This window comes from Coenobita brevimanus, chromosome 6 (assembly GCF_032717465.1).
Source record: "Coenobita brevimanus isolate Jiangsu-jjx chromosome 6, ASM3271746v2, whole genome shotgun sequence".
Classification (NCBI taxonomy): Eukaryota; Metazoa; Arthropoda; class Malacostraca; order Decapoda; family Coenobitidae; genus Coenobita; species Coenobita brevimanus.
The window spans coordinates 65545444-65563086 of NC_136959.1; the positions used below are offsets into that span (position 1 = coordinate 65545444).

General features: G+C 44.1%; 1 protein-coding gene across 1 annotated transcript in view; it reads right to left on the bottom strand.

Annotated features, from left to right (window-relative positions):
- Gga (ADP-ribosylation factor-binding protein Gga) overlaps positions 1-16348 on the bottom strand; it is a 67488-nt gene extending 51140 nt beyond the window's left edge. Inside the window, exons 1-3 of the mRNA XM_080274387.1 lie at positions 16312-16348; positions 6782-6942; positions 5244-5477 (exon numbers count right to left, since the gene is read on the bottom strand). Coding sequence (XP_080130513.1) covers positions 5244-5477; positions 6782-6942; positions 16312-16348 — 432 coding nt within the window. The remainder of the gene's footprint in view (positions 1-5243; positions 5478-6781; positions 6943-16311) is intronic.
- Between the last annotated feature and the right edge of the window lie 1295 nt (positions 16349-17643).

A 17643-nucleotide genomic window follows, 5' to 3' on the forward strand; every position in this document is an offset into this window, starting at 1 on the left:
TGGAGCATAGCCACCATGTGCAGCCAGACCTGCACTGCCGCAAGCGCAAATGCGTCCGCTGATGGCACATGACTCTGACATTGCCTCTGCCTAAAACTCACGCAGCAGTTCCTTTTGATGATCGAAGGCCGTTTTTAGATATACTGTACAGTAGGCTCGCACAGTGAGCGAGAGATTGGGCGGTCCATGACCTTATGCACTGGGAATTCGCGTACTGGGAATACATAATCTTATGGGAATAATTATATATGGGCAGTACCCCCTCATACCTGGACATTTTTTGGCCCTTAGAGACATAATAAAGGTCATATTTTTCAGACACTGTACTAAAGCTATAGCTACAATAACAAAAATATGGGTAGTCACCTTAACAACAGTAGATAACAGGCCTGATGACCTTAAATAACAGGGGTTCCGAGGCTCAGCAACACTTACAGCGCCGCACTCCCCACTGCACCAACACTTCCCTCCACAGACTCCTCTTAGCACCTTCCCCAGGAGCATCAAAGTCACTCACTTCGGCCATAAACCCTTCAAAGTCCAATGCTGACACTTCTGACATTGCATCCTCTTCATCCTCAACAGTAGAATGCCCGGGAATTTCTGCGCATCAACATGACGACACGTGACGTGCTGTGTGAGGGGTGGTCGCGCACTAATAGAAAATGGCATTTTTGAGCCACTCCTTGCCTCTGCCTCGCGTTCTGTGCTGTAAACTCGCGCATTCAAGGGTTTTTGATTATGATTTTTGGTCACACACGAACAATGCGAATTGCGCACTGTGATGACGCGCACTGTGCGAACCTACTGTAGTTCGATGTGTTTTTATCCAATAAACATTTTGCACATTGCACGATTCCTATCATAGAATTTCCAAGAAAAATGACACATCATGATTACTTCACTTGTCTTGTTGCACCCCTAGCCATCGATAGATTATGATAAAACTTCACACACAATGCATTCATTGGTAGTGGAACATAATCCAACCCCAGGTCAGTTGATACTGGCTCCTCAAAAATTTGTGTGGTAATTTGATGCACCCTAGCCCACACTGATCGTGAACCATTCACTTAGATGCCCATTAACCCTGACACATGCTTCACTACCATCATAAAAACTCTTGACGGCACCTAGCAGCTTACCATCTACACTATACATGTGCAAAACCTTCAACAATCCTCCTCCATCTACTTTGTCGTATGCTTTTTCCAGATCCATGAATGCCATAAACACCTTATAATCCTTCTCACAAGTCTTCTCCACTATCTGTCTCACTGCAAATGTTTGATCCACACATCCTCTGCCACTCCTAAAGCCACTCTGATCATCACACACCAGGACTCTCTCTCTTACTTTCTCTAGAATAATTCTTCTATATACCTTCCCTACCACACTCAATAAACTCATGCTATGATAATTCTTGCACCCACTTTGCTCACCTTTATATTTGTACAGGGGTACAATCACTAAAGTACGTACTGACTACATATCCTACATCCTGTTCCTTCTTACTTGAGTTATGGGAAGAGTGTTTGGAGTTTTGTGATGACAGACATACAAATAAGGAAGTTTAGGAACATTCTTGATGTTGATGGGGATGTCCTGGAACGTGCTCAGTACTCATAGGTTTCTTGGCCACAGATCAAGCAGCATGGAGAGCCGCCTTTATGCACCAAGGCTGACGCATGCAAGCATGTTGAAGCCTTTAACCCCTCCATGGCGGTGGGTCCGGAATTTTACGTGCACCCCAGGCTATTGCCAGGGCCTTTTTCTGAAGTTTAGAAAATTGATATTTTTTGTTTTTGCCATATTGGAGAGAAAGTTCAGATGCACCTAACTGTGCAAATCCCAGCTTCCTAGACACATTCTGTAGCTTGCAATGGAGTGCAAAAGTTGTAGAAATATCAGCAACCGATGTCCACTGCCGAGAGATGCTGCTGCACTGCAACAACGCATTTATCATTTTTTTTTTTTTTTTTACCCCCCAAAACAATGTGAATGGTGCTGAAATGTTGTGCATATATTAGATATGATGATATCAAATGATTTCAGTACATAATGTTAGGATTGGCTCCAAAAAAAAAAAAAATAAAAAATAAAAAAAAAATAAAAATATGAATATTTTTTCACTTTTTTGATATAAAATATGTTTACGATAATGTTGAGTTTTTTTTTATGTTAACGTTGTGCCCATGCTTGGAAAAGGGAGTGAAAGGGTTGAATTTTCAGTCCTAAATGAGAAAATTGCCCGTTCCCCGAAACTAGGCTCTCCCACGGGAAATGAAAGTGAAGTGTCAGATCCAATTAGCAATAGGGAAGTTGAGTCATAACTTGCTGCTCCCACACCATATGCAGGACTAAAAACAGAATCGTAATGCAGTTTCAAAATTACGAATGTCTAACTATTACAAATACAGGGACAAAGCAGAAATAAATACGTATACAGACAGGGGAAAACATATTTTTTCCGTAATAACACGTTCACCTCTGGCTATCATTTTACCTTGTTATTTTCGCAATATATGTTGCTGTCTGTCTATCATAAGTGTGGGAAAGTATGATATTTTCTGCCTGGGTATGGAAAAAGGGTACAGCTGGATGTTCCCCAACAATTTACGGTCAGAATTGCGAGACGGCCTGCCATCTGCACCTCGCATGAGCTGATTAGCAGAAAGGGAAGAAAGTTCCTTCCACTCACAAAAGCATCGCGAGAACACAGAAAGCTATCCTGTTATGCTTGTAAAAGGCAAAGAATATGTAAAATGATTCAATACAGTGCAACAAACCTGAGCAAATGGATAAAGATACCCAACAAAAATTAATTTCTTTTATTTTCATATATTTTTTGTTTATGCCTGTGTTTATTTATAATCGTAAACTGGGTGGTTGTTTGTGTTTTGCACAGGAGGAAAAAGATATTTTCTGTCTGGGTCGAGATAATGGATGTAAGTATGTATGTTTACGCGTGGCCACAAGCAAAAAACTGTACAGTACCCTCACATCCAGTACGTGTTTGGCCAGTACTATTCTCGTCCAGCACGGTCTGCAAAAATATAAAATAATTCATTACTGTAGTACGGATTTGTTGGTATAGTATGGATCAGCCGAGCAAAGTGGGCCAAATCCGAAGAGTTCTTCTCTAGTACTGACGTGCTGTGTCCAGTACTATTACCCGCCCAGGTGCGGGAAGATGGCAAACACTGAGGAACGTTTCCCAAGTACTGCCGCACCAGTCCAGTACGCCTTCCTTGTGACTCGTGTCGTGTACCAGTCACACTGCAGTATTGCACTTTCCCCTGATGACGAAGATGACGATGTCAGTGTGTGACTATGAGAGATTTATGAGGGAGGTTAAGGCACAGAGGCCTCCTCAGGATCCTGAAGGCCCTCCTCCAGGGGGTCAGTTGGACCTCCTACTGCCTCGGATACCCCTCCCCCTTCCCCCCTAAGCCCATCACCACTCACCTCAAAGGTTGGTAAAATCTTGGTTGTGTCAAAACATAGTTAAGTTGAATTCAGCGGGGACTTTTTCAAGGCTTGTCTGACATTATCCATTTTTCCCATAAAGTCTATTGTATATCCAGTACGGATTTAGTCCAGTACGGCAGTACTGTCCGACAAAAATACCATACTGGACGTGAGGGTATTGTACATCCTTTCATCATGGCAGCAGGTGGTGCACTGACAGACGAGGTGTGAGAGCGTGAAGTGAAAGTCAGTCTCATGTCCCAGATGTTCGTTCACTTCCCGAAAGTTTTCACAGTTTCCTACAAATTGGACTGCATCAAATGATCCAAACCAGTACAACAAACCTGAGCAAATAAGTAAATATACCAAGACAAAAATGTATTTTTCACTTATTACCATGTCTTTTTTGTCTGTGCCTGTATTAATTCATAATCATAAACAGGTGGTTGTGTGTGTTGCAAGAGTGGACAAAGATGGTATTTTCTGCCTGGGTCAAGATAATGGGAGTAGTTTTGCTGTTTAGGCATGGCCAAGAGCAAAAAAATCGAAAATCCACTCATCACAACAGCAGCCCCTGAACTGCTTGATGAGGTGTATGGGAGTGTAGTGTAGGTCAGTCTGAAGATGTTCTGAACGTTTGTTCACTTCCCTAAAATTTTTGCAGTTTTTTAAAAGCCGCGTTCAAACGACACCTGTGGCTATTTATCGGCTATACAGCATTTAATGCCGGCGGCCACGGAGGGGTTAAAAACAAAATTAAACGATGGTGCGAATTGGAGGGATGACAGCCTAATGGCAGACAGGGCAATATAGAAAAGATATGTTCATGACCATTTCCTCCAAATTTAAGGTGTTTGGCTACAGACCTAGTAACCAAGATATAAAAATAATCACATGGATGTGTAGTGCATCCTTGAATGACAGACTGGGGGGAGGGGTTAGGATTGATAGTAATGTTGCTGTTGTTGTTGCTGAGTAACCCAAATCTGTCTGGCTGAGCAGACCCATCAACTGCAGGCAAGAAACCACCCCTGCAAGGCCATCATATGCAGAGAACCCATGCCCCCTTGTGGCTGACAATGCCTTGCCACAGTGAGATGTAGGGAAGAGAGTGGAGGTCAGGTTCCTGGATGCATGCTGCATTTGCATCCCTCCACCCAGTAACAGGGGGCACCATAGTAGGTTTCACATCACTTCATTATTTGGTTATATGGTTACCACCCAGCATTGTAAATGGTTTCTTGGATTACTGAAAACCATTTTAGGATTATCACTTAGTGTGAAGCAATCTTTAGAGGAAAAGAGAGCAATAAAAGTGACAGGAAGGATGGGAGAAATAGTAAGAAACAGGGGCTGACAAAGAAAAAGAATGATAAGGGTGAAGGAAGAAATAAGCAGCTTTAATCAGGTGAATAGATGATGGTCGCCATTACCTATCAGCAATATAATAGTGTTGTGGAGAAAAGGTAGACTAGGATGGCTTGAGGATGTGGAGAGGATGCAGGATGACGCCTGGGCGTGGAGGGTGAGAGGTTTGAATGCTGAGGGTAGAGCTATGAGAGGTAAAGTGAAAAAGACTTAGGATGAGGTCATAAGTGTGTGACCTCAGGGGTAAAGGACTGAATAGATCGGAAGGTAGTAGAATGGACAGCCGCTAATAGGTGACCATGGCCGACACATGCAAGCATGTCGAAACCTTTACAAACAAAGCACGAGGCAAAACTGGATGACATCAGATAAACACAAGTCCCTAAAATGTAATCAGCACTGACCTTCACAACACCTTGCTTCTTCAGCATATTATAAGCTTCTAAAATCTTGGGTTCCGACTTTAGATCAACTGTCCATGTGTACAGAAGTTCAACAACCCGACTCTTCACTGAGGCATGAGTGTGATTGCCCAGGTATTTGGGTGAAACAAGTTTGATCATTTCATTCAGGAATCGGAATTTACCAATCTCAGAGTGAAAAGATTGCCCACAGTTGTTCACACATGCTTGAAGAACCTGAAGAAAAAGAATGTAGTTAATCACCAAAACTCAAGTATTGTATAATTAAGCAACTACATCATGATAACTAGTTAAATGAAAAATGTACAATATTTTAATACTGTACTGTATGGTAAAGTGTGTACGTACTGTACGATACTGTATGCATGAATGGCTGCTAATAGATTACTGTATGGACAGGATGCACTGATATTCCTAAGCCTGGCCTCCTAAGCCCTGTGCCCTACTGGACTTGGGTTCACCCAACACACACACAGTGACAGTACTATCCAGTAAAAGCTAAAACCCCTAGTTTTCAGAGTTTTATCTGGATATACACATTACCAATGGCACAAAATCATCAGCATATATTTGCAATGCCTCATCAGCAATATACTGTAACAGAAAGATACATGGGAAAAAGGGCATGAAGAAATAGGCTATGCAATGCAAGGGAGATCCCAAGGCAAACATTAATGGTTAAAATCACACTCATTTGCTGATAATTTCCTCACACTGTACACACAACAAATCAGTCAGTTTTATGGCAACTTAAAATACAGCTGCTATAGCTAAATGCTGGAAAATATATGAATTCTTACCACTGTCATTCCCTAGCACAGTCAACTGATAGATGATGCAACTTCATATCCAATCTACAATAAACGGTTGCTGAAGGATTTCACACTACCTATGCTCTGGGTGGTATATTCTCATCAACTGACAACAACCTGACAGATTATTAAAAAATTCGCTGGCTTCAATACTTTACACATATATATACATATACATGAAGTAATTAGTCAAAGGCTGGTTCCAAGACAAGCCTCAGCCTACATGGTTTGCGAAGTCCATAAGCCTAAGTTGCCAAACCATGCCACCAGTAGGTCTGCCATTTATTTTTAATTCAATTCCTCTTCTTTTTTATAACAGAAACTGCTCTGCTTTGTCTTGACTTACTTTCAGATGAAATTCCATTAACTAAGACACTGCCCTGAATTCTTTTATTGTTATAACAGGCAATCAACACTCCATCACCATTGCTTTCAGTAAAAACTACCATGTCCAAAGCAGTTCGGTGTTGTGTAGTCACATGCATCATATCTATTCTAAGCGCGCGCACACACACACATACAAAGACATTTACTAGAGTACCTATAAGCACTGATATGTTATTAAATAAAAAAAGAAAGTCATCATTAATTTTCAAATAAACTTTACTTACCAATTAACTGATGAAAACATTCAGTTCTCTCACACAAAATTATATAGGATATTACAGTATTTTGTCAGTTATCATAGAAAAGGTAAAGTGAACTCACAGACAGTGCCTGCAGAGATTCTCGTTCCTGTGGTGACTGGATCTTGTGAGCCAGGAGTCTGACAGCCGTCTGAACACCCCCTGGCTCTGAGGCGACAGCCTGGCACACTGCCTGAATCGAATTGGGGTCGTCCTCTGCATTTAACGGACTTGTTGATTTTTCTGAAAATATATCAGGTATACAAGACTACATTTTTCATGGCATTTAGTTATTTGGTGGTGTGATGAATAAGGATGGAAGTTTAGAGGATGAAGTGCTTGAAAGAGAACATGGAAGAAAGGTTATTGGTTCTTTGAATGCAGTGATGAGAAACAAGGAAGTGAACATGGAAGTTGAAAAGTAACTGGAAAAAAGGTTACTGGTTCTCTGAAAGCAGTGATAGGAAACAGGGAAGTGAGCATGAAAGTAAAAAAACAGTCACTGCATGTTAGTATTGTGATACCAACTCTAATATACAGAAGCAAAGCCTGGACCTTGTTGGAAGGATACAAGTCAAGAGTGAGAGCAGTAGAAAAAGTTATTTGAGAGAAGCATGTGGAGTTACATGAAAAGAGAGACTGACAAATGAGAAAGCGGAGGAGAATTGTGGTGCGGATGTGAATGGGATAGAAAGCATTAGGAGAAATACAATAAGGTGGCTTGGCCATGAGGAGAAGATGGAAAGTGAGAGACTGATGTGGAGTGTATGTGAAGGAGGTGGAGGAAGGGGGAAACCAAGGATGAGATGGAGAGATGGAGTGGAGAGGTATATGAGAGGGGGGTGTGAGCTGGAGGGAGGGCAGCAAAATGGCGGGGGACAGGGCAACATGGAGGAGATTTATTAGTCCCAACCTCTCATGGGATTAAGGCATCTGGCTATAGATAGACAGATAGTATACTGTACTTCTGTTTTACAAAACAAAGGTGCCATTATCAAATTACTTCAAGAATTACAGTACCACTTCTCCCAATACCATCGACTCAAAACATATTTTCATGGTGAATTAGGATGCCTAGGCATCTACAGTACAGAACAGCCTGGAGAATGAAGTTAATAGTTTCTCTCTCAGTGGTAAAAATTATGACTGACAGATGACAGTACAACAGAGAAAGAAGTATAGACAGAAATTGAGTCTTTCCAGTTCAACTTATTCATTATCTATCCAACCTATATACCTGCATTACTGGTCACACTCTGTACCCTCCTTGGATGGGTTGTGCATTATCTGATTCTATTTCTTTTTTATGTATCCAACTCCATGGATACCCTACAAAATCCATTCCCAAGGTCCATAAGTCCTACTACATGCAACAGCCATCCCACATCTTCAAACTTCACCACCTGTTCGCTAATACCTATCATCTACACTAACGACATGCTAGGGCCGTCACTCATGACTATTGTGATGGTATTATTGGAGGTGCTGCTGTATGTTGGTGGGTCTTGCAGATGATTTATTATAGCTCGCACAAGTAATCTTCCCACTATCCGGACACCCACTATCCGGACACCCCACTCTCCAGACATTTAGGGCCTGGGCCTTTGGAACCCCAAAATGGCCAAAAAATGTAAAAAATAAAAAAAAATTGTGAATTTATTTTCACCCATAATTTGAACTTGGCACACAACGCGGACCAGCTGTGTTTTGCCGCGCAGTTCCGCCAATGTCTGGCAGGGAGACGCTGCCTTCTCCCCATTTCCCACTCATCCAGCGTCGTGGGTGCACACTAGTCACCATGGCCGCCCACGTGCTTGCTTTTGTGGTGATGCCCTACCTCCAGCAGGCCCTGTTGTTCCTCGGCTGCCTCTTCCTCGTGTGTGTGATGATGGCCCCTCCGCCCGAGAAGAGGAAACGAGTGGTTCTGACTCCGAAGAAGAAAAGGGAGATATTGGACAAGGTGGACGCGGGATGGTTGATGTCACACATCCTCCGTGAATTCAACCTGGCTCGCTCTACCTTGTTTGGGATGGTCGACGTCACACATCCTCCGTGAATTCAACCTGGCTCGCTCTACCTTGTTTGGGATGGTCGACGTCACACATCCTCCGTGAATTCAACCTGGCTCGCTCTACCTTGTTTGGGATGGTCGACGTCACACATCCTCCATGAATTCAACCTGGCTCGCTCTACCTTGTTTGATATTAAGAGATCTCGGGACAAGCTCACCCAGTACATGGCTGATTTCACATCGAAGACCAAACACAATGCGGAACGGAAGGTTATGTACACTCCCAGGTTTGCAAAAATTGACAGCTCCACACTACTTTTTGGTAATGACAACAATGTGCTCCTGGTGTGGTGATGCGTGGTACGGAGTTGAAGGCTGCTGAGGAGAAGTTCGCAAGGTTACACGACACCTCGGTCTTCAAAGCATCCAAGGGTTGGCTTCTCACCTTCAATTTATGGCAAGGCCTTACCAACCGTAAGGCCTGTGGCAAAGCTCTGTACGCCAAAGAGGAGGGAGTGGAGGAGTTTTGGCAGAAGGTGAAAGGCTTGACGGACAGGGAAGGCCTCACTCTGGGTCAAGTCTACAGTGCTGACAAAACTGGTCTATTCTATCGCTCAATGTCAACGAACACTCTAGCAGAGTAGACGCAGAAGCGTGTACCTGGCCGCACGCTTTGCAAGCAACGGATATCAGCTTTGTCTTGTGCCAATGCTAACAGCATGCACTGGCTCAAGCCTGTTACTGTTGGCCGTGCAAAGCAGCCTCGGTGTCTTCGTGGGGTGATGGATGTCCTTCCTGTCACATGACACCATTCTGTGAAGGCTTGGTTCATAGACAAGATCTTCAAAGACTGGTTCCACCAGCACTTCGTCAAGGTGGTCAATCATTACCAGACGAAGACACTGGGAATCCCGCGTGACCAGGTAAAGGCCCCCCTCCTTCTGGACAATGAACCTGTGCATCTGTCAGACAAGGAGTTGGTGGCTGAGAATGGCCACAATAGGTGCATGTTTTTGCCACCTAATACGACTGCTCTCATCCAACTAATGGACCAAGGAATGATCGTGGCAACGAAGAGGCTGTACCAAAGGAAGGTCCTGGACGAGGTGATGGTTGTTCAAAGGACGAGGACGAACACAGGGAGGGACAAGACACGCGAGGCCAGCGGACTGTGGAAAACATTCGCTGCTACAACATCAAGTCGGCCATCTACAACTGGGCCAGTGCATGGAGGGAAGTCTCTGTCAAGACTAGGGAAAGTGGTTGGACTTGTCTGCTTCTGGGAGCTGATGTGATGCACAACTTTCTAGGTCTTGATGTGGATGACTTCCATGCACGTCTTCGTGCAGATGGCGACAACATTGATGTGGACGAAGTGCGTGAGTGGTTGGATGATGACGAGGGCGATTCTGGATATCAGATCATGTCTGATATCGAGATCACATCTTCATTTGCCAATACAAGTACCCAGCTTGAAGATTCTGGCGAGGACAGCAACGATGATGTGGACTTCTCTCAGCGCACCACTGCTCCAACCATCCCCAAGCTGAGCACACTCCAGGAGCACGTCGAGTTCGTTCTGAACTACCTAAACACCCGGACTGCAACAGGGAGATGGGGCCCTTGGGACTTGTGGAGGAAGTGCGTGCTTTCAGGCAGCGCATCATCAATCACCAGAATCGCCGTTCCTTATGTCAATCAACCATTGACAGTTTCTTCAGGCCCATGATCCCCACCATGCCCAGCCCTGGCTCCACACTGCTGCCTCCCCAAGATAGGCCTTCCACCCCCGAGCCTCGCCCCAGCACATCAGCCACGGTGGAGTCGCCACTGGACGTTGGTTTGCACCTGTCTTCAGAGTCGTCTGCAGTGCGTAGTCCATCACCACGTCCCAGTGACATGCCCCTCAGCCACCTGCAACACCTACTCTCGGACTCTGACAGTGAATAAACAGTAAAGGCTCAACACTAGACCACAACGGAATTTACATTGTGCAGTGTAAAGAACACAATGCACAGTGTTAAGAAAATACAATTCAGAGTGCAAAGGCTTCAGTGCAGAGTGCAGCAGTGGTGAGAGTCAAGTACAGTAGAGTGCAAGTGGGAAAAGAATGCAAAGTGTTAAGAAATTAGAATCCAGAGTGCAAAGGTTTAAGTACAGAGTGCAACACTGGTGAGTTTCAAGTGCAGCGCAACTAAGAAAAGAATGTGCAGTTTTAAGAAATTAGAATTCAGAGTGCAAAGGATTAAGTGCAGTGCAACACTAGTTTACTGTAGGTGCTTCAGGTGCACCTTATTATTGTCATAGTCTGAGAGAAGGTGGGTTATTCATCACGACAGCCACAGACATGTTGTAAGTACCCTGGATACTGCTAAATATTTTCCATACTCACCTCTAAATCCTCATTCTCTGGTTCCATTTCATTTATTTCATGCTTTCAGTCCCTTATTTGTGTGAACAGGATCTTAAATAGGTGCTATGCATGTCCGGTAGGGAGTTATGTAGGTGGTTTTCTGAGTTAGGATAGGTTAGGGTCCATAAGTACCTGTCCAGGAGGCATTTTCCCAGTATCCGGACAAACCCACTTTCCGGACATGCTTTTGGCTGTATTACATCAAAATCAGTAAAAAAAAAATCAAAACCAATCATTAAACCAGGGTTTGGCCATCGTTTGGCAGAGTATTGTGGTTAAGCCGGGGCATCGCATCTAGGGGTATCGTATATCAAGGTACACCTGTATATACATATACAGTACACTCAATCCTCGTAAATCGCGTGTTCATAAATCATGGATTCGTAAATCACGGCTAGGTGGCCGTCAGACTGCCGGGCAACTTTAAATCACTGTTCAGTCACGAAAATCGTGGATCTAGGCACCCAAGTGGGCTTTTCCGAGGAGAACCGTAAACCGCAGCATTCAAACTGAAAATCACGACACAACAACCAACCACCGCGCATCCCTGGTGGCATATGTGCATACTAATGCCGCCATGTTGTTGCTGTTCTTGTCCCTCCAGTCCGCACACTACAGACCGTCACCGTGGAGTACGAGAGTTACCTGCCTTTTTTGTGCAACTTCCCCCCGCCTCCTACCTGCCATGGCCCCTCCCGACCCCCCGATGAAGCGCTTTAAGCAGTATGGCATCAAGAAGCTGCCGCAGTTGTTGTACAGTCAACGTTTGGAGCTCATTCGTCATGTTGAGAAGGGAGAGAAGTTTTCAAAGCTGGCAAAAGAGTTTGGGAAGAACAAGTGCTGAGAGGTTCTAAGTTCTTCCAAACACCACCCCACTCCATTCACTTAAGTAATGTCATCATAGGATTAAGGTGGGATCCCTTAACATGGCTTATTTCTATTTAATACATGCACTGAATATTCCTAAATATGTATGTATGTGTTTGATGGTGCCTAGATAGGTGTGGGTAGGGTGTTGTGGGGGCGGGTTGGCCGAAGTCCAGACCCAAATTAATTTTTCACATAAGAGTTATTATTCACTAATCACAGAATACATAAATCACAGCAGTGGTCCAGACCCAAAGTGCCGCAATTTACAAGGATTGAGTGTATATATATATATATATATATATATATATATATATATATATATATATACTCATAGTGTTCCACGAGGCTGACAAACGCTACTTAAATTCATGTTTTCTATTCAGAAAATTTAATATTCGTCTGTGTTATTAGCATCATGTTTAGTATTTTGGGGAATAGAGAGAGAGTTTGAGAGTGTCAGACCATGGGAACATAGCTGCATGTTATTACTTATTGAAAAAATTATATCATGAGGAGAAATTTACCAGTAAGAGTCTTCCACCACTGTAACCTCTATGTAGTTCTGGGCCTCACAGACGTTTTACTGATGTGCACATTTGCTTCTAGAATCTTCCATACCCCTTTGTGTTGTCATTAGAGCTACTGTCCTGTATATGCCTATGTTAATCTTGACCTTATCAGTATGTTTCTCTTGGTTCTTTTGTGCTTCTGTGGGTTTATATAAAGGCTGAGCTGTCTGTTATCATGCTAAATTAGTGACAAGTTTAAACCTGGGGGAGGGTTCCCTGCTTTGGGACTTTGTATATGCGATTTTGTAGTGAATACCTACCACACGTGAGTTAATGTTTGGTAATTAAGAGCATCATCACATGATCTGCATATTAGGTTGTGCTTAGGAGGGTTGGCATTAATTACATCAAACTGATTTAATCATGTGATTAAATCATTTTTTTCTAAAATCATGATTTTTTTTCATTTTCTTTATCTAGTGTTAACAAAAATAAAATCTGAAGGTTTATAAAAGTTGTGTATAACTTTGTGTTGGAATTCATTAACTCAAATACTTAAGCATTAAGTTATCTGATTTTGGAGAATGGTGCCATTAGAAATTGCTACAATGTATGACAGAAAAAATATTTTTACATTTGTGTAAGTAGGTACTGAAATTATTTGTACATCTGAAATAATGAGCCATAAATCAAAACTCGGATATACATCAATATATTGTAGCTAATACTGTAGTTCAGGCCAAAACTTACATGGTGGTTAATGGTAACAGTAAATATTAGCAATATAATAAACAGAAAAAAAAAAAAAATCATTCATTCATTCATCACCCAATCCTACGTTGCCCCATAAGGAGCGTAGGAGCCCGGGGCTAGGCAAGTTGGTCCTGACATTTAAGATGAGAGTGACCAGCCTCACTCATCTCTGAGTGGCATGAAGTGAGCAATAAACCCCAACCACCTCTTGGATATAAACCTTCATCAGCTTAATCCAACTAAGAATTGTAATTACCCACTAACCACTAGGCGCCAAAATTTGGTTATATGATTACCACCCAGGGTAGTAGATGGTTTCCTGGTGTACAGGGAATTATTTGGCTTGTCACTCAGTGCAGAGTCACCCACAGGCAGAAGGAAGAGGAAAGAATGAAGGAAAGAAATATAGAAGAGGGAGTGTAAAGTCACCCGTAGGCAGAGGGACACACAAGAGGATGGAAGGAAAGAGGGATGGAGGAGAGGAAAGGGCAAACACCTGAGAGCAGCACTACATCGAGTGAGTGGATTAAAAAAAAAAAAAAAAAAAAAAATCACCAACCTTGGTACTTAGGGTCAAATTACAATTACTTACTCTATAAGAATTGCTAATTTTGAGTCATTCTAGTTAGTCCTACTAATGTCACCTATTTTATTCAAGTGTCATGAGTTTGTATCTTTAATTTTATAGTTCTTGTTGTGCCCACCAGCGGTTTAGCAACCCATGGGCTAGTTTCAGAGTTCTTGTATACCATTATTAATGATGTTTGGAACTTTAGGATAATTTCTGCAAGTCTTAGTTTGACAATCCTGTTTGAACCTGTGTGATCTTGTTCTTTGTTGCTAAAGTTGGTGTTAAGTAAATTAAGTTATGCATTTTTAATTGTCTCCTTCATTCCCCCTTTTGCCACTGCTAATGAAGATTTGAGTGATGATTTTTCCGTTAACGTTGGTATGCATCAGGGGTCAGTTTTGAGTACCATGTTGTTTATCATGGTACAGTACTTGAAGCCCTCTCACGTGACTTTAGAAACGGACTCCCGCGGGAGATGTCGTATGTTGATGGTTTGGTGTTGATTGCAGAGAACAAAAGGGAGGCGAAGGAAAGGTTTAGGAAGTGGAGAGATGGTATGGGGCACAAGGGCTTAAAAGTAAATGCAGATAAAACAAAAGTGATGATATCTAGGGTTGGTGGCGGTACTGTCAAAGACGAGGGAGAGTCGCCATGTGCAGTTTGCCACAAGGGCGGGGGAAGTAATTCCATCTTATGCAGTGTTTGTGATAAATGGGTGCACAAGAGATGTAATGGTATCAGAGGCAGACTGCGAGATAATACTGATTTTATGTGTACAGCGTGTCAGGGAGAGCAGTTGGAGATCGTCAGGTGTGAAAGGATTGAACTTGCTGGTGAATCTCTTGAGTGTGTGGAAGAGTTTTTATTTGGGAGACATGCTGTGTGCTGGAGGTGCAGCTGGAGCTAGCTCTATGGCTAGGGTGAGAAGTGGTTGGAAGAAGTTCAGGGAGCTGTTGCCTCTTCTGACATCGAGAGGACTCTCCCAATGTGCTAAGGGGTCCTTGTATGCAGCATGTGTAGTGAGTGTAAAGCTGTATGGTAGTGAGACCTGGGCAGTAAAGGAGGAGGATATTCACAGGCTCAGATGTATAGAAATGACAATGATTAGGTGGAGGTATAGTGCGTCCCTGCGTGCAAGGTCTGGGGTGGCTGGGTTTACGAAGGAAGAGTCGAGAGGTAGGATGAGACTGGAGTGTATTGGTGTTGTGATGAGGAGATGTAGATTGAGATGGTTTGGGCACGTGGAGAGGATGGGGGATGATAACTGGGTGAGGAAGGTGAGAAGTGTTAATATTGGGGGTGAGGTTATGAGGGGTAGACCGAGAAAAACATGGGGCGAGGTCATTAAGTGTGACCTCAGGGTTAAGGGACTGAACTGGGAGGCTGCAATAGATCGTGCAGCATGGAAAGCCGCCATTAGGTGACCAAGGCCAACGCATGCAAGCACGTTGGAGCCTTTAAAAACAAAATGAAACAAAATGACCTTGCCATATCTACTGTAGTACCAGGCTCGACATACTGCACACCACTCCAAGCTGCCCTCTCCTCACATCCATCCTGCAAGTTCCCCCATGCCGAAAGTTCTCCCTCAACCATTTTCACATGCAAAGTAGACCACCAGCACATTTGTATGTACACCTGAGGAAAGTTCCGAATTATACACTCGCTTACCACTTTGAGACAGTAAACGTGAAACAAGTGATAGCGAAGCAGTAGCCAACATTCATCTATCTGGTAACTGCAAGAGACAGACAGGGATGGAAGAGGAAGGGGTAGGAACTTTCAGTTACCCCAGCCTTCCTCCTCCCTTTGCCTCTGCCCTCCCACACAATGGTACCAGAGATTTGAGTGTCTCACTACTGCTTCACTAGTGGTTGTCTCACGCATAAAGGTCTGAACTGGCAGGCATGTGTAAAAGGCTGAACTTTCCTCGGGTATACATTTAAGTTCTACTAGAAACCCAACAATCCAGCCTACCGTAGCTTAACCTATCCTAAACAGGGGGAGGGGGAGACTTTGCCCCTCGAATTCCCGATTTCAACCATCTAGTTAGAAGAGCTTTCAACAAGGACAAACTCTGTGCATACGACGCCGTACTCAGGGCAATCTGCCTGTCTGCTGCAGTCTTCGCTTCTTTGTGGTCCACTACTGGAAGACTCGGCTGGCATGTCAGATGATCAGTTGGTAATTTATACCATATAAAATTAGGCTTCTGGTAAAAACTGGCCTATAGTGACGAAGTACTCATCTCCTCCGCTGGTACCCCCAAAGAACACGTAAAATGGAAACTGTAACTCCACCCAGAACAGGTGTTCGCAAGAGGACAAGTTCGGAGTGTAACAGCAACTTTGCCAAGCTAAAAGTCGCTAAAATATTTAATATCATCTCACCAAAACCAAAAGCAGTGAGTCTGGATGAATGTACGTAAAGCTAAGTAGCTATTCTGTTTTGCACATAAGCGTTAACTGATAGAAATGACACCTACGAATGAGAACCTCTAATGTCGGCGTTGGAGCCGCCATGTTGGAAAATTTGTGTTGTCAATACGAAAGCGTAGACGCAGTCATTATTGTTTAGACATATAATTGCTTTTTACAGCAAAATGACTGGGCTGAAATCATAAACTGCATCTTAATTTAAAACAAAACTTCTTAATTGAAAGATATGAGAAAAAGAAAAGGAGGTAAGTTTAAAGTATACGTTCTGTAGTAAGAGATAAGTTCGGATAAGCATACGGACAAAAATAGCTGAAAACGAAAATGAAGATAGTTGAATGATACACTTAATTAAAATGTAATCCTGCAGTCAGGTACTTATCAGTCCATCTCACATTCCCCCTCGTGGATATGTTACCAACTTCCACGGAACAAAATTATCTGCTGATGATATCTGCATTGATTTGCAAGCAACGTTCTGACATCCTTTCAGCATACCATCTGGGTTAAGATGCCTCTTTCAATTTCAGAACTAAACTCGGTCTCCCGTACGTATCCAAAACTATCAGTCACCCTCATTGCCTCCACTTTTGATGTTCTTCTCATTACTTTTAGAGATACGCACCCCCGCGGAGTTCCCTCCCCCCACCCAGGACGGAGCCGCAACCCCACCCCAGCCCCAGGAAGACACTACGGTGGGGCAAGTAAAGGATACGCCGGGCCCAGGCGAGACGGGCCCCGGTACGTCACGGCCTTATGTCCCTCTTCCCCTCAACATGACCAGCAGCATCCTAACAATAATGGCCAACTACACCTCAGCCGGTCCAGCCTTCGCCAGGATCGGGGTGGGACATGTCTCAGTGCAGTCCCAAACAGCATCGGCCACCGTCTGTGCCGGGCAAGGATCGGCCACTGTACGTCCTTCTGCTGTTGCCCCCTGCAGCACCAGGGTATCGGCCACCGACCATGCCGAGAAAGGGTCGGCCACCGTACACCCTTCTGCTGCAGCCACACCTGGAACTAGCCCCGCGGCGGCGGCCACTGTACGCCCCAAGTTGGACGTGTTGGCCACCGTACGCACGTCGGACGGTATACCAGAGGGAGGCAGAACTGCGACATCGGCCATAGTCCGTGCCGGGGAGGAGTCGGCCACCGCACGCCCTTCATCCGCCTCCTCCTCCTTCGGGAGCAGCACTGCAGTATCGGCCACTGTCCGTGCCGGGGAAGGGTCGGCCACCATACGCCCTTTGTCCACAGTCTTTAGGGTTTCCCCGTCGGAGGGAGTCCCTGGCGCGGCCCGCCCTCCACCCAGAGGCTGTGCGGGATGATTCCCCCATTCTCTCCACAGATGTGGTTCCCAGGAGGAGCTACCGTTCGAGGAG